The sequence below is a fragment of the Leopardus geoffroyi genome, chromosome C1 (assembly GCF_018350155.1).
Source record: "Leopardus geoffroyi isolate Oge1 chromosome C1, O.geoffroyi_Oge1_pat1.0, whole genome shotgun sequence".
Lineage (NCBI taxonomy): Eukaryota > Metazoa > Chordata > Mammalia > Carnivora > Felidae > Leopardus > Leopardus geoffroyi.
The window spans coordinates 187425187-187447417 of record NC_059328.1 but is presented as its reverse complement, the minus strand read 5'-3'; the positions used below and the strand labels follow the sequence as shown (position 1 = coordinate 187447417).

The window sequence follows — 22231 nt, the reverse complement described above, 5'->3', positions numbered from 1 at the left end:
TAATCCCATGATAGCAAGGAGGGGAAGCCCCACTTCCTTGGCACTCAAGCTGGCAGGCAGCATGTGGTGGCTGCTCCCTCTGAGCCGTCTCCACTGCCATTTACCACTTGCCTTCATAGCTCAGAAGCAGAGGCCACAGTGACTGCTCCACTTCCCCTTGCTGAGATGTTCCTATATTTGTTAGTACAGGAAAATGCTACTGATCTGAGTTGTTACTCATTCCATTGAGGGCAAAGGGGGTAAGGGGACTGGGCAACCCCAAGGACAGCAAAGCTCAAATCAACACCACCTACAAAGCGTTTCCACTATTAACGTCTGGCTTTCATGACTCCTGTTGCTCTGTTTGAAGAGGAAGTTTACTTACACAAGATTTATGAAGATTTTCAGAGAGAGCAAAGGAGAAGACAGAGGAATAAACCCTTCCTCTTAAAATCTGCAAACACCACCTTCCATTCAGGAGCCTAAAAGCCAGCCAGAGCTTTAAGTCAAAGCTCAGATCCATCCGTCTGCATTTTGAGACATTCAACTCTCCATTCCCAACAAGATCAGAATTCTGGTGCTACATCAGGGCACTGAGAATCAGGACCTAGCAGAGGCCTAGCTTTCTCTTCAAGAAGAGATAATTGACCTCTATCAGGTTTCTTCTCAAGGACAAGCCACCAAAAAACAATGTGACACTGGACTGACCGATCTAACACCGGACTCCATCTTTGTCTCACGCAGGGCCAAGCATGGTGTTTTGCACATAGTAAGTGCTCAATAAACATTTATGGGATAAAGGAAAAATAAACCTATAGATGTTTAGAAGACATGCATACTCTTTGGATAAAAGTCTGATTTTTTTTTTTTTTTTCGGAAGACAGGGCAGAGTCTACTAAATTCTACAGATACAAAGGAATGGTTTTAGAAACACAGAAGCTGGGGCGCCTGGGTGGCGCAGTCGGTTAAGCGTCCGACTTCAGCCAGGTCACGATCTCGCGGTCCGTGAGTTCGAGCCCCGCGTCAGGCTCTGGACTCATGGCTCAGAGCCTGGAGCCTGTTTCCAATTCTGTGTCTCCCTCTCTCTCTGCCCCTCCCCCGTTCATGCTCTGTCTCTCTCTGTCCCAAAAATAAATAAACGTTGAGAAAAAAAAAAAAACACAGAAGCTAACAGACCTTATTCCTCCATTCACCTAGCCAACAAATATTTATTGAGCTCCTATGTGCCAGGCACTGTTCCAGATATCAGACACATAGCAAAAGAGATGGACAAGCTCCCCACCCTCACGAAACTTACATTATAACAAAGTAGCTAAAATCAGAGGCTTTGGAGTAAAGCTTTCAAATATCAGCTCTATCAGTTACTAGGGAGTTAAGGAAGGCAGTTCACTGTGTTCTGTTTGCTCACCTTGAAAATGGGGATAATAGTACCCATCTTACAGTATTATTTATGAAGATTGAGTGAGAATTAGCAAAATACCTGGCACAGAGCAGATTTTTAATAAACTTTACACTCTCATCATCACCACCCCTGTTAGTCTCACAATATCACTGTTAGTTTCTCTCAGAGCCCTTGTTTCAATTGGCAATAATGTCTATTCCCAGACTCCTGTACTCCTCCCAAATAATCAACATTAACCAAATGATTAAGTTAACTAGGCAAGAGACAAAGGAAACCCCACCTAATCTCTCCAGATGAAGCACCCCCCTCCCATGCTGTCAAGATGGAGATGAAGAAATGAAGTGTGCTGCATGGATTTAGGATTACTGTCAACTGAAGCAGGATTTCAGGCCTACAGGCCTCAGTGAGCAAGTGCCAGGACAGAATTGGAAAATGAGGAGCTGGAGCCCTAGAGAGAGGGTGTGAGAGAGGAGACTGCCTTCCACTTCAAGTCAATTGATACTCTCCTGCTATTCTGAGTCTCTGCTGGTGCTGGCATATAAATGGATTCAGGACGCTTCAGATGATAAAAGCCACCACACATGGGAGTAAAAAGTGTCCTGTTTCTCAACTATCAACTGGCCACCCGGCCACCAGGGGCTTGTATTAGTAGCCTCAAGATCAGTTATTTGCTTTGTCCCCAGAAACAGGGAGAGCTTGAGTCAAGGGAGCAAATGTTCAAACACACCTATGTCAATACCTGCACATGCCTCAGGCCAGAGATACTGTCCCAGGAGCCACCTCCAATGTTATCCTCACTCCCATCTTTCTCTCCTATGGTCTTGCCACCCCCTACCCTCCCTGGCCCCAACCTTTGTACTCAGACTCTCTGTCTCTGTCAAGCCCATTCATACTGATAACTAGTGGGAGTGGACTGCCCACTTGGGTATTTCCCCTCCATTCCAGTTAGCCCCAGCCTATGGGAACCTGCCCCACTCGTCCCTGAGCCCCAGTGCAGGTGTCAGACCCCCAGTCCTCTGTTTCCTCATTTGTCTGGGCTCAGACTCCATGTACAAAGCCACAGAAAGTTCTAGCTTAGTGGTTTGCAACAAAAATGAAACAAACAAAATGAAAAAACAAGGTTAACTAGCATTTAGTATATGCTCACAGGGTGCCAGGCACTGCTCTAAGCTCTTGACAAGTATGAACTCACTCACTTCTCCCAAATTCCCCAAGAGAGAGGTCCTGTTATTAATCCATTTTATAGAAGGGAAACTGAGGCATGGAGAGTCTAGGAAAATTGCCCAAGGTTATAATTTAGGACATGGCAGAGCCACGATTCAAACCCATGCAGTCATATTCCAGGGCCCAACTCTGACCATTCTCCTATAATGCAGGAAAACATAAATATACATTCAGTCTCTGCCCACAAGAGGCCCATAATCAGCAAGGGAAGCAAATAGACACTGGGTTTTAGCCACAAATTCATAGCAGGTCATAGCTTTATGATTATCTTCATACAACAAACATACATCGTGCAGTTGGGAACTTTCTGCCAATGAATGAAACAGAACTGACTATAATAGAAAGTAGAAGATGATTATTCTTTTTTTTTTTTTTAATTTTTTTTTTCAACGTTTATTTACTTTTGGGACAGAGAGAGACAGAGCATGAACGGGGGAGGGGCAGAGAGAGAGGGAGACACAGAATCGGAAACAGGCTCCAGGCTCTGAGCCATCAGCCCAGAGCCTGACACGGGGCTCGAACTCACGGACCGCGAGATCATGACCTGGTTGAAGTCGGACACTTAACTGACTGCGCCAGCCAGGCGCCCCGAAGATGATTATTCTTTTAAAGCAGGAAATTACTCATTGAGAAAATATGTTCTCATTCTTATATGGATACTAATGGCTAAAAAGGAAAGGACACGCATCTATAGCTGAGGAGATGGTATTTCTCACATTAAACCAAAAATAGAACATGAGAAAATGAGATGATATCTTAAAATTCTGGGAAATTCAACCTAATATTTGATGATTTGACCTTCTCTTAGAGTCTCTTTCTATAAAACTCACCCTGGTAACATTTAAGTGAGCCTGAAAGACAGATCTGACTCATTCTAAGAATTTTGAAAAGCAGGAAAACTGTGGGAATGTAATGATCAACTAAGGAAGAGGTAAATAATTAAGCACATTGTTTCGCAATGAGATTCTTCTTACATTCTTTGATGCATCACCAGTGATTGATTCAGTTTGAGTAAGACATCCAGCAACAATTGAGCAAGAGAATCAATTCAGATTGAACAACAAGGAACACACAAGTAGTACAGACTCAGGCCAACAACCAAAGTACAGGGTGCCAGAATCAAGTGACACACTGCCTCTAAGTGAACACACATTATGACATTTTTAATGTCCCCCAGAAGAGCTTTCATAGTCTATCTACATGAAATGATGGGGTATCTGCTAACACTGAAGCCAGCAAGCCTTCCATTTTAAACCCCACTCTGGATCCCCAGCCTCCTCTCTGCCACAGCATCCAGCATGAAAAAGCCAGACTGAAGCTCACCAACTTTCACCAATTACACCTTTGTGCCAGAGACAATGCTATGTGCCCCCCAGATCTCCTTCCAGTTTCCTCCTGGCATGCAGCCAGACTGAGTTCCTTATCCACTGCAGTTAAGTGGGGCCACATGAGTGCATTTGACCAATGGAATGTGGATGGAAATGATGCATTTCACTTTCTCAGGACTGGCCCCTAAAATCTCTTGTGAGATCTTCCACGAATTTCATTCATCCACTGTGGGATCATGTCAGGGTCCCCAGTTGTGGGTTCAGCTTATCACATCGGGGTCACCAATTGTGGGTTCAGCTTTCAGTTTTGTCCAGCAAAGCCAAGGACGGCAGAAAGGATTACTCAAGACGCCACAAGTCAAGACAGGTGAAAGGGAGGCTAAGAGAAGTCTCCCCGAGCTGCTCTCAATCTCCTGTATTTATTGGGCCTACATTATAGGGAAAACATTGTGCAATATGTCAGCGGCTACTGCCAGCAAGAACATATAGAAAGCATGCAAAAAAACAAGGTGCTCCTAAGACTACAAAAGAGCAGATACTGAAAGCAGGGTGGAGAACAAGATAAGCTATTCCATAGATAACATGGTCTAAGGAATTCATGAGCACAGGCAGGACCCAATCCGTAAATATGCATTAATTAGATACTGGTCAGCTGTTTTCAGCAGGGCCAGAAAGCAGTATAATACATTCCCTATAATCTCCTTAACCAGAACATAGCTATTTGATTTCCCACAATCCACCAGCCAGATACAGAGGATCCTGTGGAAAACCCCAGGCTTCAGATGATGAAGCCACTGAATGACACATAGAACAAAGCTGGCTCCAGCCCAATTCATACTAGGCTGTGCCATGAGTGAGAAAGTTTCCCTTGCTATGTGAAACCACAGATTTTGGCAGTGGTTTGTTATAACAGTTTGTGATGATCCCTGATGAATACAGCTTTTCTGGGCCATGACCTCACTGTGGGGTATCAGTTAATCTGCAGCATGCACACCTACCTGTATCATTGCCAATGCAGTCAATTATCAGGCAGATTCCCAGGGGCTTGCTCTGCATCCTATATCTCTCTTGTATGTGCTGGAAAGGAAAACAGCAATTGTTGAAAACGCTAGACATTGCTCTGCTTCCTATAGGTCCCACCCATAAACCATATTTTCTTTTGGATTTCCTCAAACTTCCTGTTGCCAGGTGAGCCATTCAATAGATACAGCCTGAAGTCACCACAGCTGACATTTCCCATTAATTTCATATTTTTCCTCTATTTGGGCAATATGTTTAAGACAAGCTGTTTCAGTTTTTATTTAATTTTAATGAAAATTACAGTCCCTTTACACACGTCTTAGAGCCACAGGATAAAGACAATTTAAAGCTGAAAGGATGGATCTGTTTCCACAGTAACCTAAGGTTATACAAGTGATATCTTTCCAAACCAGTAAAAAAGGAAGCCTTCTATTGCCTCCTTATGGTGAAAAGGTTTCAGCCTTTAAAAAAAAAAAAAAAAAAAAAAAGCCAGAGCAAGTCAAGGTTCAGTGTCATTGCTTACTTATATATTCACCAATCACTCAGTTGGGAAGAGAAGTGCTACTTTGGAATTTTCCTGCATTCCAAAGTTCACTAATGCAATCCACTTCCACAACAACTTCTTTGCTCTATCCAAGGTTCCCCCTTAGGAGATCTCTCAAGAAAAAGGCACTCTCACACTGTCAGCATCCTATTCTTGTCACAGAGAATTCTTAATAGATATTTTAAAGAAGCCAGTGTTCCCCACAGATACTGTGCAAACAATACAATACCAAATTAGATCATTTATTCCATACCTGAGGTAGAGATGTTCCTGATTCCTGAATGGATGTCTTCACTGATTCTCCTGGGGGGGGGGGGGGGTGAGAGAGAGAAACCATTTACAAAGCTGAAGGAGAACTAAGCACACTCCCATGCTGACTGGGTTTCTTTATATCTCAGCTGTCCTCTTCCCCTATTTTCTTCCCCTTACTGTGTCCTCTTTCTTCAGCTCTACTTGGCCCCAAGGTTTCAGCCTCACACTGAAGAACCTAACTGATAAGAAAACACAAGTCTGCATGCCAGGCAGGGGTTATATAGAAAAACTGCTTAAATAGCAAAGGGGGGAAAAAGGCTCTCCCTTGCCTTTCTCCAGGCGAGGACCAGGTGACTGATGAGTTTTTAAACTGATAGGGAGAATCCAATAACCTCACCACCTAGCAATATCAATAGCTTTTTTCCATGTGGACAAGGTGGATAAGGCCTAGAGGGGGACAGCCTTAGAGACTGCAGAGAAGGGAAAATGTACTTGTATTAGCCACTTGTACAACAGATGGCCATGTTTTCTTAGTCCAGTGATATTGAGAGATCATAAAATAAAATGACAGTTGCAAGATAAGGACAGTGAGCCTAGCAAATGTAGATGAGCCTAAAGTCAATATCATTAGGTAAAAATGACTTTATTAGCCCAGATAGGTGGAGAAACCACCAGTTTTGAAGCCATAAAGGGCTAGCTCAAACCCTAGCACCATCACTGATGAGTTCTGTGATCTTAGGCAAGTTTACTGCTGAAGTCTCAGGCTCTTTTGTTTTGGTTTTAAATCTCTAAGGTGAACATACCAACATCTACCTTAGAAGATTGTTGCAAAAATGAGAATGGCAAAGACAAGCAAAGAAAATGCCAGCATTTTTAAGGTTTGAGGGAAATGAGGCCTTTCAAGTGTGTAAGTTGAAACAGTGTTTTAAGGGGCATCTGGTTGGCTCAGTCAGTGGAGTGTGTGACTCTTGATCTCAGGGTTATAAGTTCAAGCCCCACGTCAGGTGTAGAGAATACTTAAAACAAAATAAAATCTTAAAAAAAAAAACAATCTTTTTTTTTTTTTTTAATTTTTTTTTTCAACGTTTTTTATTTATTTTTTTGGGACAGAGAGAGACAGAGCATGAACGGGGGAGGGGCAGAGAGAGAGGGAGACATAGAATCGGAAACAGGCTCCAGGCTCTGAGCCATCAGCCCAGAGCCTGACGCGGGGCTCGAACTCACGGACCGCGAGATCGTGACCTGGCTGAAGTCGGACGCTTAACCGACTGCGCCACCCAGGCGCCCCAAAAACAATCTGTTTAAAGAACAACTGGTGATATCCTTTAAAACAACATTTTGCTTCTAGAAGTTTATCCTAAGGAAATAATAGAGCAAGTATGTAAGAATATGTACTGAATAACTGTTTATAATGGCCTCAAACTGGGGCACCTGGGTGGCTTAGTTGGTTAAGCATCTGACTTCAGCTCAGGTCATGAGCATTTTTGTATTTGACATGAAAAGATACATAAGACATAGTAAGTGAAATGGGTTATTTTACAACATGAATATTATTAATCCAACATACTTAAATATATGTATTTGTGTGCATATCCTTACACATAGATATGCTTAAAAATAACAGTCCAGCGGTATATAAATCAAATATTAACAGTGGTTATCTGATAGTTGGGATTAAAAGGAAATTTCTCTTTATCATTTTGCATTTAAGCAATCATGGATTAACAGAATAAAAAACACAAAATAACTTATTTTAATATGCTTATCTCAGTGTAAGGCATTTAGTAAGAGCTTAATAAATTACAGTGATCATCATCATCATCCAATTGAAATCTATTTGGAAGTCAAAATTAATATGAAGACTTTTTCTTTTATTAGCAAATAAAGCATCCAGGTGAAAGCAGGTACCTAGCTCTCCTAAGAATCACCAGAGGTGTTAGGTGCCTCACTTATCTCTCCTGTATAATTACAGTGAAGGATAAACCTGCCATCAGGGTGTGCTGTGGAAAGAACACTGGTTGTTCTTCATTCCTATCCAAATCTGTCAGCTCTCCTATTTTCCTTTTAAACAGCTTTCAAAATGCAAATTCTCACCACCTCGTCAGTGTTTTGAGAAACATGCTGTCACTTCAGGAATAAATTCACTTCTCAATAGCTTTTGCTGGAGAGCAGAATACTAGGTGAGGAATGACAGGCATGAGCTATGCCATCTGGCTAATCTGGGAGAAATCCTTCTCAGTTTCTAGGTGCAGGCAGACAGCATGTAGGCTGAGTCATAAGATTTTGGCAAGGGGCCTGCCACATAAAGAAGGCTTCCATCGGCTCTCAGCACTGCACCCAGGACAAACTCCAAGCCCCTCAGGGAAGACTGAGCCCTCCTTACCTGCCTATCAATCCCCTACCTCCTTGAGTTCTGAAACACAATCATCTACAATGCAGTGTGAGACCAAGTCTCAGCCTTCACTTGAAGGAGGACTCAAGACAAGCAAAAGAAATACATTTTTTAAATGATGTTATAGGATCAAGTGCTGATGTTTTAAGAGAGAAGAGAGAAATCGTATGGGTTGAAATGCCTAGTTTTTTATTGTATTTTTTCCTTCTTTTTAGGAGTACAGAGATGTCATCTGTAGAGTATCTAGATGTATTAAATAAGCTATAAAACAAGATCCTAGTAACCTTTCTTCTTCCTGCTGCTAGATATTCAATTTAACTCAATTTATTATCATGGCTAGATTAATGTTTCACATAGCCTGATTATAGTTCCATTTCAGGTATAAAACCTGAAACTTCTTAAAAACATCGCCAAGATGATGAAACTGAGTAAGAGGTATTTAAGTTCAAATAAGCTAATTCATTACATAATTAGAAATGCCAAGGACTACATTTTAAGAACTTAACTGCTATTTATTTTGAGAACTTAATCAGAATAGGTAGATAAAGGAAATGGGAAACTCCAAAAATGCAATGATTTGTACTTGAATTATCAAGCATTTATAAAGAATGTATGTGGGGGCACCTGGGTGGCTCAGTCAGTTAAGCATCAGACTTCAGCTCAGGTCATGATCTCACGGCTTGGGGGTTTCAGCCCAGCATCAGGCTCTGTGCTGACAACTCAGAGCCTGGAGCCTGCTTCGGATTCTGTGTGTGTCTCTCTCTCACCCTCCCCTGCTCACATACCCGCTCTCCCTCTCTCTCAAAAGTGAATAAACATTACAAAAAAAGAAAGAAAGAAAAATTGGCCTTACTCTGAGTATCAGGTTGTCCCACATTGAGTCTTTGTTCATTACTTCTCCCATTCTGGAGCTTCAAATATAAAGAATAAGGTCATACCCCCTGTTAGTTTTTTCAGAGGCACTTTTTATCACACCTCTTTAAATATCTCAATAGAATTCTTACCCAGGAAAAAAATTAAAGTATCACATTCACAGTTAAATTATCTAAAGGAGAATAGCAAGAGCGGTTAACTCCGTAAGTCCCATTTCTATAGCCAAAGAACAAGGCAACTCTTCTTTTTAAAAAGTAAAAATACAATGAACATGTAATTATGCTAAATTAGCTTATTAGAATATTCCAAAACAGCTCAATGAAGTCAGATGTTACAGTATTGTAGAGTTGCTATAATAGCTCCAAGTTAGAACAAGCTGTTGGAACATCAGATCGACATTCTACCTGATCCTTTAACACAGAGGCAATGTACGGTATGGTTAAGGATGAGAGTTCTAGGGGTGCCTGAGGGGCTCAGTCGGTGAAGCGTCCAACTTCAGCCCAGGTCATGAATCTCACAGTTTGTGAGCTCAAGCCCCGCGTCGGGCTCTGTGCTGACAGCTCGGAGCCTGGAGCTTGCTTCAGATTCTGTATCTCCCTCTCTCTCTGCCCCTCCCCAGCTCACACTCACTCTCTCTGTCAAAAATAAATTTTAAAAACTTAAAAAAAAAAAAAAAGAAAGAAAGAAAGAATGAGAGTTCTAAAGTACTGGTGAGGACGTGGAGAAAAAGGAACCTTCATGCACTGTTGGTGGGAATGTAAATTTGTTCAGCCACTGTGGAAAACAGTATGGAGGAGGTTCCTCAAAAAATGAAAAATAGAAATACTACATATTCTGGTAGTTCTACTACTGGGTATTTACCCAAAGAATACGAAAATATTAATTCAAAAAGATATATGTACCCCTATGTTTACTACAGCATTATTTTAAAAAGCCAAGATATAGAAGCAACCTAAGTATGTATTGATAAAGAACAGATGTGGATAAAAAAGACATGGTATATGTATAAAATGGAATATTACACAGGCACAAAAAAGGATGAGATTGTGCCATTTGTAACAACATGGATTGATGTACAAGGTATCATGCTAAGTGGAGTAAGTCAGACTGAGAAAGATAAATACCACTCATATGTGGAATCTTAAAAAAAATATATATGGGGACATCTGGGTGGCTCAGTCAATTGAGCATCCGACTCTTGATTTCAGCTCAGGTCATGATCCCAGAATCATGGAATCAAGCCCCACATCAGGCTCTGCACTCAGTGTGGAGCCTGCTTAAGAGTCTCTTTCTCTCTCTCCCTCTGCTCCTCTCCCCCGCTCACACTCTCTCTCTAAAATAAAAATAAATTAAAAAATTTTTAAAATATGAATAAACAAACAAAAAGCAGAATCAGACCTATAAATAGAGAGGACAAACTGATGGTTGCCAGAGGAGAGAGGGGTGGGAGGATGGGCCAAATGGGTGACGGCTTCCAGTTATGGAGTGAATAAGTCACAGCCTAAGAAATATAATCAATGATATTAGCTTGTATGGTGACAGAAAATAGCTACACTTGTGGTAAACATAACAACATAACATAATGTATAAACTTGTCAAATCACTATGCTGTATACCTGAAACTAATGTAACATTTTGTGGCAACGATACTAAAAAAAAAAAAAAAAAATAGTGGGAGTTCTAGCCCAGACAAACCTGGCTATGAATCCTGATTCTGTCACTTACTAGCTATGTAAGCTTGAGCAAGTTATTTTACCTCTATGTCTGTTTCTTTATCTTCAAATGAGGATAATAGCAATAGCCACCTTATACATTTTTGTGAAGACTAAATGTACACAAGCATTTAGCACAGTGCTAGCTTATGGAAGCGCTTAATAAATGTCTAGTTACTGTGTTTCTATAATGCTTAGCTACACAGAAGTCGCATGTGGGCTTGGTTCTTAAAAGTCAGCTACCAAAAAAAAAAAAAAAAAAAAAAAAAAAAAACAACTACCAATTCTGAGGGCTAGAATGAAATTAATCAGAGAATGAAAGATTGAACCGACCCTTTCTCTTCTCAGATGACAGGTCCTTTGTAAGGTACATATACCACATACTCCCAACCATCTGATAGGTTCAGCTTTCAAATGACAGTTCTCCTCTGAAGCTATCCTAGCCAAAAGAGAGAAGTATACTATTCATTAAGCTGTGTCTGTAGCTAAGTCTGTGTGTCTAAATTACAGAAAAACATGTAAGTTGCTTTTATCACTAATAAGAGACTTAGCCAGAGGCTGATAATACTACAATACTACATAGAATTTGGAACCCCACATGGATGTGCATTCACATTTACATAGCTATTAAGGAGATACAACATCAAAACAAAGCTGGATTTAAAAAGCATCATATTGCAGAGTGACACAACTTTTTTATTCTATAAAATGTTGGTATCATGTGTCATTTAGTGTCACTATGATTTTTAAAGCACTTTGCACTCTTGTATGAGTTAACATCCAGGTATTTACCTCCTAATTTTATGAGAAATATGCTGAATCCATATGCCACAGGGTCTGTTTACTAAATGAATGATCAGGGTCACAGATATACAGAAGATTAAATGACAGAAAATTAAATGTCTATTTACATATACAGTAAATACAGTTATTCTCATCAACAAAATAGAAAGACAATAGTAAAAATATGGCAAGGTTTTAACTAAGAGTGACAGTATAATTTATATTAGATATATAATAGCAGAGAATACTCAGAAAATCTGGATGTGAATCCTAAATCAATTTGGTTTCATAATTTGGTATCATAGAGATTCAGAAGGACAAAAGAAAGTATATTTTATTCTTGAAAAAAAGTGACAGATATATTTAAGCTATGTAATGGCTGATATATAGTTTATTAAATATGCCATGTCACAGAGGAAGGAACATGGACTGGGCCCAGTTCTGGTGATAGGTAGAGGTGGGCAATCACTTAATGCACTTTAGGCCTAAATTTCCTTATTTGTTCAATGAGGGGGGTGAACAGTATAATCCTTAATACCCATTTTAGCTCTGAAATTCTATTGCTCAGAGATATCCTCACATCTCACATTTTTCATGAAACTATATTACAGGGTAGTTAATGTTTTCTTCAGATGCTTTTAAAGTGTTTATAATTTAATCATGAAATTGCACTGTGGACTGAGGCCTGACTACAAATTCCACATATACTAGGATTAACTCTTCAAGATAAAAAATTAACCAACAAGAATTCTGATAATACCTTGCACCATTTACTAAAACAACAACCAGAAGTGACTATGTGATATTTAGGGTCACAACTCAATTACTCAATAATATCACTCAATAACAAAAACACTTTTGTTGAAATCATTAAATACGCCCAAAAACAAGCAAATGCACAGAGAGGTAAATACAAGTATATTTATTTTGAATCACTGTATTAAAAAAAAAGACTGGAAACAATCTAAATATACACAAGAAAGGGTTATACACATTGTAATACACCCAGGATTAATCGTAGGATAGAAGTGATTTATTGCTCTTCTTTTATATTTCTCTATATTTTCCAAATTATCTCAATGAACACATGCCAATTTTGTGACCATAAGAAGTTACACATATTTCAAAAACAAATGCACATGACTATCACATTTTTTCAGATATTAACGTTCCAGAAAGTAGAACCATATGCACCCATTAAAAGCAATGACAAAATAGAGGTTGTCACATATGATTCATATGGAACAATTTCCAAGAATTCTCTGCTCAATGGGCATAGTATTCTACCATTTGCACAGAAAGGAAAAACCAAAAATGAGATATGGTATGTGTATAGACTGTCTCTGAATGTGTATAGAAGAAAATGGTTAACAACAGCTGCCTCTGGGGAAAGGAAGTGGAGTAAGAGAAAACATACTTTAAAAAATTCTTTTAGTATATTTTGAAATTTTTGTCCATGAGGATGCACTATCTATTTATATTTAAAAAGCTAAATCTTCTAGGGACGCCTGGGTGGCTCAGTCAGCGAAGTGTCCAATTCTTGATTTCGGCTCAGGTCATGATCTCAGTTTGTGAGATCAAGTCCTGCATCCAGTTCTGCAGTGACAGCAAGGAGCCTGCTTGGGATTTTCTGTCTCCCTCTCTCTCTGCCCCTACCCCATGTCTGTGCACTCTTCCTCTCAAAAAAAAAAAAAAAAAAAAAAAAAAAAAAAAAAAAAAAAACCTAAATTTTCTAAAGAACAAACGAACTATGAAAAAAAATGTTCAATTGGATATGTAGATACACAAACATGCATAGAAAAAAGACTAGAAGGAAATTTGCCAACATACCTTTAGATAGTAGGATAGAAGTGATTTATTGCTCTTCTTTTATATTTCTCTATATTTTCCAAATTATCTCAATGAACACATGCCAATTTTGTGACCATAAGAAGTTACACATATTTCAAAAACAAATGCACATGACTATCACATTTTTTCAGATATTAAATAAAGTCCATGCTGTGCAAATGTCTGTATTTTTATCAAAGTTCTGAAACTGTTTCATGCTGGAATTCCATACATGTGCTCCAGACTCACCCTTAAGTTATATGAAGGATCCTTAAGACTCAAATTTGGGAGAGATGCCTGGAGTGCACTTATATAACTTGTTTCACCTCCTTGAGCTATAAGCAGGAGAGAGGTATGGAGTTAAGATTTATAAGTTACTATCAAATGCATATTCAACAATGGCTCAGTTCAGGGTCAATCATCTTTCAAAATATCCTAAACTTTCTAACCACCCTACTAAGGTCAAAATATCTCCCACTATCATTAAGAATGTGCTAAAAATGCTACACCCATCCTTGATTTTTTTATTGGTCATGGGGTGGGGGGTATCTGTAGATCATTGGGTCTCAGCTATCCCCATTAGGCTGTAACTCTGTGGTGGCAGCGGACTGCTAACAGAGCAACAGAGTCCATGCTGAGCCTGAATCTAAAAGACAATGGGGGAGGGTGGCATGAGGAAGAAGGCCAATGTGAGACTGGTCACCTTTAAGAAGGGGGCAAATGCACCCTTTTCCATGGGGTTTTGGAAACTCAGGACACATGCAGGGCAGTTATGGGATCCCAGTGACAGGATGAGACCCAGAATTGGATAGTGGTCAGGCCAAACATTGGAGCAGTGCAGCAGGGCCTGGCATATCCTCAAAAGCTCTGAGTGTCCACTGTGCTGCCAACCTATGCAGAAAATGGGGGTGCAGACTATTTCATGAAGGCCGGGATGTTAGGAACTTCTCAGCAGCATTTTGCAGAGAGCTGAGACTCTGTGACCATGGGTGTGGGTGATAAAGTCAGCAGATCTGAGATATGAAAGTTAGAGGGGATGTGACCTCGAGCCACAGGCTAGTGGGGGCTGTGGACACTCAGGTTCTGTTCCCTCCACCCATCCAACAAATGAATCTTTACCAATCAAACCTAGTATGCCCAGGGTACTTTCCTTCGGCCACTGAGAGGCCAAAATTCTACTTACCAGACTGCTTGTATTTCTGGACTTTTGTCTTCAGGTCTATTCTGTGGATGTTCTTTAAGCATTTTTCTAATAAATCCAATCGATCTGGAGCAATCAGATTTAGCTTCTCCAATTCAATCACAAGATCTAGGAAACTCTAAGAGAGCCACCAAGAAGAAACAAATGTCAGTAAGGTGGACTGTTAAGCCCTAAATGCAAACCCCAAGCTGTGTGATTTGTAACAGCAAGCAAATGTGAGAAGAAGAACCCATTCCATGATCTGCAGTGATCTTAAACCAGACCTCTCTGTTTCATAGTCCCTCCAGGGCCAGAAGCAAATTACACTCCTGGATTTTACAGAGAAAGAGGTGGTGGTAAGTCTTTTGGCGGACAACCTATACCTAGGTTGGGGACACATGAGTCATTTTACGTCGTCAAGAAGTACTGTGAGATGGGGCACCTGGCTGGCTCAGTCAGTAAAGCACACAACTCTTGATCTCAGGGTTATGAGATCAAGCTCCACATTGGGCATGGAGCCTACTTAACAAAAACAACAACAACAAAAAAGTACTGTAAGAGAGCAGGCCTAAAAATAAAATCTGCCTGAGTTCATTCTGTTCCAAAAGGCTACTCTGGTATTATACTGAAAAACTCTAAGGGCTTTCCTAAAAAGGGAAGAGAGAAGATAGCTGGGGGAAAGAAAAATCCCCATGATGCAGTTTTGAAGTTCCTAAAATATGTAAAATTTTTTCAATGTTTATTTATTTTTTAGAGAGACAGACTGAGAGCTAGTGGGGGAGGAGCAGAGAGAAAGGGAGACACAGAATCTGAAGCAGGCTCCAGGCTCTGAGCTGTCAGCACAGAACCCAGTGAGATCCCACAAGCATGAGATCATGACCTGAGCCAAAGTCGGACGCTTTACTGACTGAGCCACCCAGGCACCCCAGAAATTTCTAAAATATCTTAGTCACTGCTGGACATTCCAACTGATTCTGACTCTGGGAGTATGAGGCAAAATTAAAAAGTTAGGGTAAATTGCTACTTACTTGCCCTAGACCACAGAGATTATGAAAGAACTATATTTCAGAAATAGGCATTGCTTTGGGTTTTATTTCCTCTAACATTTAGTTACTGAGGCACTATATTTATTTATTTTTAATAATAATCATCATGAAATTGATATAAGTGATTGGCAATAAGTTGACTTGAGGACACCAAAAAGAAGTTCTATTTTTTCCTTTTCCTTCCCATTTGACGCATTTGATGGTGGGGGCATACAGTCACCCTATATTTATAGATTTCAGAAACAAAACTACAATTATTATGGAACATGAGAAAATTCTCAAGCAACAATTTACCAGAGTCCTTAAAGGCAGGTCCTTTAAGAACATATTTTCATATTCTAGAGACCGGAGTTTTTCCTGGCCCGTCCTTAGGCCAGCAGTACCGCATAAGGTTAAACAATTTAAATACTTTTCCAGCAATTGCAATATCCCTGAGATCTTGTTTCCTACCTAGTTTCCAATCCCAAATCTCTAATTTTGCCATTCCCTGGATACACGAGTCATAAGTACCTTCTCCCTCCCCACCTCCACATGCAGCCTAATGACTCCACACTGATCTCAGGCTAGTTGAGGGAAAATAGATGGCCATGGGAGAGCAAGATGAAAGTGAATTTGAAGTAAAAAGATTTACTTTTCTCACTTCCTACCTTCACTCCCAGCTTGGGTCTCCATATTCAAGTGCCCACTTCCCTCTTCCCACACACTACAGAGCAACCCTCTCCTTCTGATATGCCCTTGGAAACATGAACCAAGAAAAAGAATACTCACCTTATCCTTGGCTACCTTGCTTCGGCCCATATGATCCCTCATGAGGAAAATTAATGAGGACACATCAGATTTGTCCAAATCTTCACCAATCTCTGTCATCAACACCCTGCAACCAGACAAGATTTTTTTTAAGTAAATTCAGATACTAATCCTAATGAAAACACCAAAAGCCTATGCTTCTGCTATGCCAATAATTGCTTAAAAGACTAATTCAGGCCCCCATTTGAATATGCACCCCCATAAAACAGAAAGCCTAGACCACCCTAGGAAGAGATCTTAAGGGAATTCAAAAAGGAAATTCATCCTTTCTCCCACTTTCAATAAGAGATAGTACCTCTCTTTCCAACTAACTGATCTACAAACAACTCAGAGAATAAAAACTTCCCTAAAGAATCCCCTAGTTCCCCCAGATGTTATGATGAAATAAGCGAAGAACATATATGACTAAGATGAAAGATAGAAATAGAATTTGAAGTCATCCTGTCTTCCCCATCTTACAAGCCTCCAGGTGATGAGGATGCTGCAGATCCAAGGCCTACACTTTGAGTCACAAGCTTCCAAAGCAAGCTTATACCTGGGATATCCTGGCCTACTCCTAAACTCAAAGGGTAAAAGGCATCTAGATCCTGGGGATTATGACCATAGATATTTTTGTCTACAAAGCCTCACCTGACTCAGTCACCTCTGCTCCAGTTGGAGCCACCATCACAGTTTACCTGGGCTCTCAGGACACCCTGTGGTTGGCATTATTGCCTTGACATTGTCATCTCTGCTTTAGAGGGCTGTTTTCCCAATTAGGCTCTCAAATTCTTGAGGACAGAAGATGCTTCTTTCATTTTGTTCTAATGCTTACTATACACCTGGCATATATTGACCGCCCCCCCAAAAAAAAGCCCACTGAACAGATGAATCAATGAATCTAGCATCCCCTCCCTCTACCCACCCTTTCCACCCAGAGGCCCTAAGGAACTGCCTACATTCACATTAGCAAGGAGACAGGAAATAGAGAGTGCCCCAACTTATTCACTGAAACCCAGCACCTCTGAAAAAGTTTTAAGAACATATTGACATTTTATGATGGTCGAAGAGGTAGAAGATGATCAAGAACAACGACAACAATAAAAATAAACTCTTTCACTTGTTTGTGTGTTTGTTTTTAAGTAGGCTCCATGCCCAGCATGGAGGCCATCATGGGGCTTGAACTTATGACCCTGAGATCAAGACCTGAGCTAAGACTAAGAGTTGGATGCTTAACCAACTGAGCCACTCAGGCACCCCAATAATAAACTCTTGCGATTGTAGAGGGATTCACAGTTTTAAAAGTACTTCACATACTAAATTATCATAACTGATCTTCACCAACAAACTTGAGAAGTCAGGTATTATTATTTTTAGCTTTATAAGTAGGAAAACAAAGTCCCAACTGGTGTTAGTGGCTGGCTCAGCCTAGGTGGCCTATAACTGGTATTTCTGGGACTTGAAACAGGCCTCCAGACCTCAGGTCTCTGACACTTTTCAAGGGCAGAGCTGCTTTCAACTCTCTTTAATACAGTTCTCAATAATACACATCTTCTCCAAATACACACCATTGATATAATTTAAAGGCTGGTGGTCTGAAGAAAAAGGAACCATTAATTTAAGGTCACAAGTTATCTTCCTTTCTCCAGAAATGCAGCCTTTCTTATGGTTTGTGTGCTCCTCTCAGTCTCCAAGAGAGTAGTTTGTTAACAGGAGGAAGGAAAAACTCAGATGGTCTCAACTAAAGGGGACTCCAGTGACCATCCCTCTCTTAACCGGAGGGGGCCTATGGCTGTTTAATTGATGAAATGTTCATTCAGCACCCCTGCCCTACCAAGCCTCTAGGGGCAAGGACCCCAAAGAAACTCACAGAAAGGGAGTCCACTTCATAAGCTCCTTAGCAGGGGAAAGACCAATGGGGACTCAGGAGGGAACACAGAGCTCTACAAAGGTCAGGAAAATCACTGTCAGACTTGTTATTTCCTTTCTCAGTACCGGAATTTGCCAGTCTGACATCACAGACCACAACAGATCCCACAGACAGAGAATGGCAAGAATTAGTAGTTCTTAGTTGTTCTTATCTCTCTCATTCTATCCATTCGGCAAACACATACTACCCAGCCCTTCCACTTTCTTTACGATCTTCTACCCAGTTACTTTAAGTGAACATGTTCTAAGAATTCAAAGACTTCAAAGGAATGAAGTAACATCATAAGGCAGTCGAATCTGTGGGCACAGAAAGTAATGTGTTTGCTTTTTTTTACTGTCTTCATGTCTATTTTTCATAGGTCCAGACCACCTCACTCCCTCCCACCAGGTCCAGCCTTGGGAATAGATAATGAATTACCTATAGTCTGAAACAAGCTGAGGGTGCCTGAGCAGGTGCGTCTCCACCGCCCTTTTGTCCATCTTCAAAATCCGCTTGAGCAAGTCAAACCGCCTCACTCTGTACAGTAGCTCAGCCAAGCCCATGGCAGACAGCTTTCCTCTCTCACTTAAAATATCCAGAAGGTCCCTGACATTAAGGGGAACAACATCTGCAGCAATGTCCCGGCACAAAAAAAGAATCGTTTCCTTCTCGTCTTCATCAAGTGCCTCTTCAACCTGATAGATGACTTCAGCAGACATCCTGCGCAGTGTCATTCCAAGGAAATGCAATAATAAAACTCCACTCCAGTCAACAAAAGGCCATGAGGCTGCTGACATCATTTCTGATGGTTTTCTTCATTTCTTTCAAAATCCCCTTTCCAATGGAGGAGTTCTGTGATTAAAAGGGAATCTTTTTAAATCCTCTTATCAAAATAACTTATGCCTAACATTCATGGTATAGGTTCTTCCTTTCTTGGTCTAACTTAGAAGATTAAACTTGTATTGTTAACCCTATAGAAAGTGATCTTCAGCAGACAAAGCAACTGATTGAAAAATCAAGACACACAAAGAAGGTAACCTACATTTTAAAGGAAATGAAACCAGAAACAAATTATCTCCCAAAAATCCCACAGGTCTTATCAGAATTTGTAAGAATGTAAAATACAGTAAGAAGAAAATCATAAATGACGAAATGGCATATGAATAACCTTGGTGGGAGGAAGAAGAAAAAGCCCAATGATGAAGAAGCTAACTGGACCGGAAAAACTGGTGTCACAGGGTTAACTCCCACTTCAGTGACCCCAACCATGTAAGTTTAAACAAACAAGGGTCTTGACAAGAGACCTTTGGCAGGGTGTCAGAACTACTCCACCCATTTTTCCCAGTTGTCTCCTACTATAAAATCCCTCATTTACACCTATAAGTAGAAACCCTCCCTGGCATCCTCCCAAAGTCTCAGGTCATTTTCACAACTTCATCATGAATGCTCATAGGACCTCCCACTTTATCTGAACAAAGGCCTTGTCAAGCTTTGATCACTGCTTCAGACCCTGAGCCCATGGAAGTGCCAGAGGCCCCTTACTCTCAACACATTACTCAGATCAGCAATTGTCACAAGAGTTCCTGACAGTATCAGTGGAAGGAAGGAAGTAGAACAGAAAATCTGGAGAAAAATTTTGGTCCCAGGGCTGGACTTGGGTGGGAGCAATGGGAGGTCATGCCATGGATGACTTCTTAATTTTTTTCCATTGAAACTCAACCTATTCTCTTTCAAAGTCTAAGGTGCAAATGGCAGTCACTGTCTATTCTATTCTAAAGTTTCACAGCAATATTTTATGTTAAATAAACTCTTGTGTTCTGAAAGAGTATCTTGTCTATTTCTATCAGAGAACATTAAAAAAAAATAATTGGAAATACAACCCAACTATAAGTTGCTAACTATTACTATGTATTTGTGTACAAGTATATTTATATTTTTTTCTTTTTCTTTTTTCTTTAGGAGAGAGACAGATAGTGCAAGTGGGAGAGAGTGGCAGAAGGAGAGGGAGGGGGAGAAGGGGAGAGTGGTGGGGGGGAGAGAGAGAGAGAGAGAGAGAAAGAGAGAATCTTAAGCAGGCTCCATGTTCTGCACACAGCCCCACATGAGGCTTAAACCCACGACCCTGGGATCATGACCTGAGCTGAAATCAAGAGTAGGATGCTCAACTGAGTGAGCCACCCAGGTGCCCCACTTGCATTTTTATATTATTTATTGAGCTATATTTAGTGAAAATAACACTGAAGGTATTTTATTTATTTATGTACAATTTCAGTCCATAATAGATTTAAGGCATCTTATAATAACAACACTAAGTACAAGAAATATTTTATATGAGAACAAGGCAGGGGGAATTAGGTTAAAAAATATTAGTTTAGAAAGTTGAGCTGGGGTGGAAGGATAGAGAATACAAAGCAAATATGCAGACCAGAAAGGCCTAAACAGTTTTTAGTAGACTGTGAATTTGTCCCTGAGTTTCCTGGCAGTCAAAGCAAAAAACGGTATATGGGACATTTTTTTGTTCTTGCTGTCAAAGACAAAATACCTTCTTAGAGTAAGCATAACTTCCCTAGAGATCCAGAGTCCCCCATCGATGAAAATATTGATAAGTTCTTTAGTGTCTGAAAGTAACAAAATCAAATTTACTTTAATTTTCATTTTATTTTTCAAAAATCTAAAATATTTTGTTTTAAAGTAGATCACTTATATCTTTCACACTGGGCTTCCCACAACCAGGCTAAACAGGTGACTCTTAATAAAAATAGACATTTTACTTAATGCATACTTGCTAATAGGTATTCTTATGTCTATGCCAATCTCATACTCATTCATCCAAACTTCACTTAAATCTAGCCATTGTGAATGACTGAGGAAATAGAATTTACTAAACGATTGCTCAATGAAAGTAGAAAAACTGGCACTCAGACTTTTTTTTAAATTTTTTTAGAGAGAGAGAGAGTTGGGGAGAGGTACAGAAGGAGGGAAAGAGAGAGAATCCAAAGCAGGCTCCATGCTCAATGCAGAGCCCAACACAAGGCTAGATTGCACAACCATGGAATCATGACCTGAGCCAAAATCAAGAGTCAGATGCTTAACCAACTGAGCTATCCAGGCACCCCTACTTTACTTTTTTTAATCTGAAAGCTTAATAACAATTTTACGTGTTCCAGAGACCCTAAATCTACACTTTATTCAGGGGCTAACAATACTTTAACATAACTTCTAGTTTCCATGAAAGGTAGTCAAGTACTCCTTTTTCTATTGACTAAAAGTCACAATTTTGTTAGTAGTTGTTATAAATTAACCTATAAAATATTCATACACACTAGAAAGTATAAAATAAGGATGAGGTCATTAAACACAAGAGGAATAAATGAGATGTTATCCAAATTCACAAGACATATCTGGAAGAAAAAAAAAGCCAAAGAGAACTCTAGAAATCAAATGTACAATTCCCTGTTTTTAAAAACAGTAGCCAACTTTTGGAGTTCATAGTTATCAATGATGTAATAATTCTGTAAATTGTTAACAAAATTAGATAATCGCTTTTAAAAATACTATCTGCTCAGTTTGTTCCCTCCAACCATTATACCAGGACTGTTTTCTGCCAGTCACGCACACCCAGCAAGCGAACTGGCATGCTGTCTTCCCTCTGTACTAATGGAGGTATAGTTTGGCAGCAAAATCCAAATTACTCAGTGGTAGCATCTGGCATATTCAGAAAAAATATCAAAAGGAAAACTACAGATCTCACGCTGAGTCAAGCCAACACGCAGCAAAATGCCAGTGTGTATATGTTAGGGTGGTGTTGAGGCAGTTAAGTGTAGCTAAAGGTGACAGGCACTTGAGAAAGGGGAGCATGGAAGGGAGACCTAGGGCTAGCGTCCAGATAATCACTACTTTGTTGGGGTTTCTTTTAAGCCCAAACCAAGAAATTAACATAAAAAGTACTCTCAGACTAAGGAAGCCTATAA

At 40.1% G+C, this 22231-nt stretch overlaps 1 protein-coding gene across 13 annotated transcripts in view; it reads right to left on the bottom strand.

The window, feature by feature from the left end:
• Positions 1-22231, bottom strand: part of CFLAR (CASP8 and FADD like apoptosis regulator) — a 78257-nt gene that overhangs the window by 13092 nt on the left and 42934 nt on the right. For 8 of the 13 annotated variants that reach the window (XM_045480706.1, XM_045480712.1, XM_045480710.1 and 5 more), the window contains 7 exons: positions 18699-19112; positions 16334-16439; positions 14523-14658; positions 13589-13674; positions 8995-9052; positions 5751-5800; positions 4932-5010 (listed from right to left, as the gene is read on the bottom strand). In XM_045480706.1, the coding sequence (XP_045336662.1) occupies positions 4932-5010; positions 5751-5800; positions 8995-9052; positions 13589-13674; positions 14523-14658; positions 16334-16439; positions 18699-19060 (877 nt within the window). In that variant the 5' untranslated portion in view covers positions 19061-19112. Of the gene's footprint in view, positions 1-4931; positions 5011-5750; positions 5801-8994; positions 9053-11059; positions 11166-13588; positions 13675-14522; positions 14659-16333; positions 16440-18698; positions 19113-22231 lie in introns of those variants that run through there. The other 5 variants (XR_006713094.1, XM_045480715.1, XM_045480714.1 and 2 more) reach the window with 5 other exon arrangements.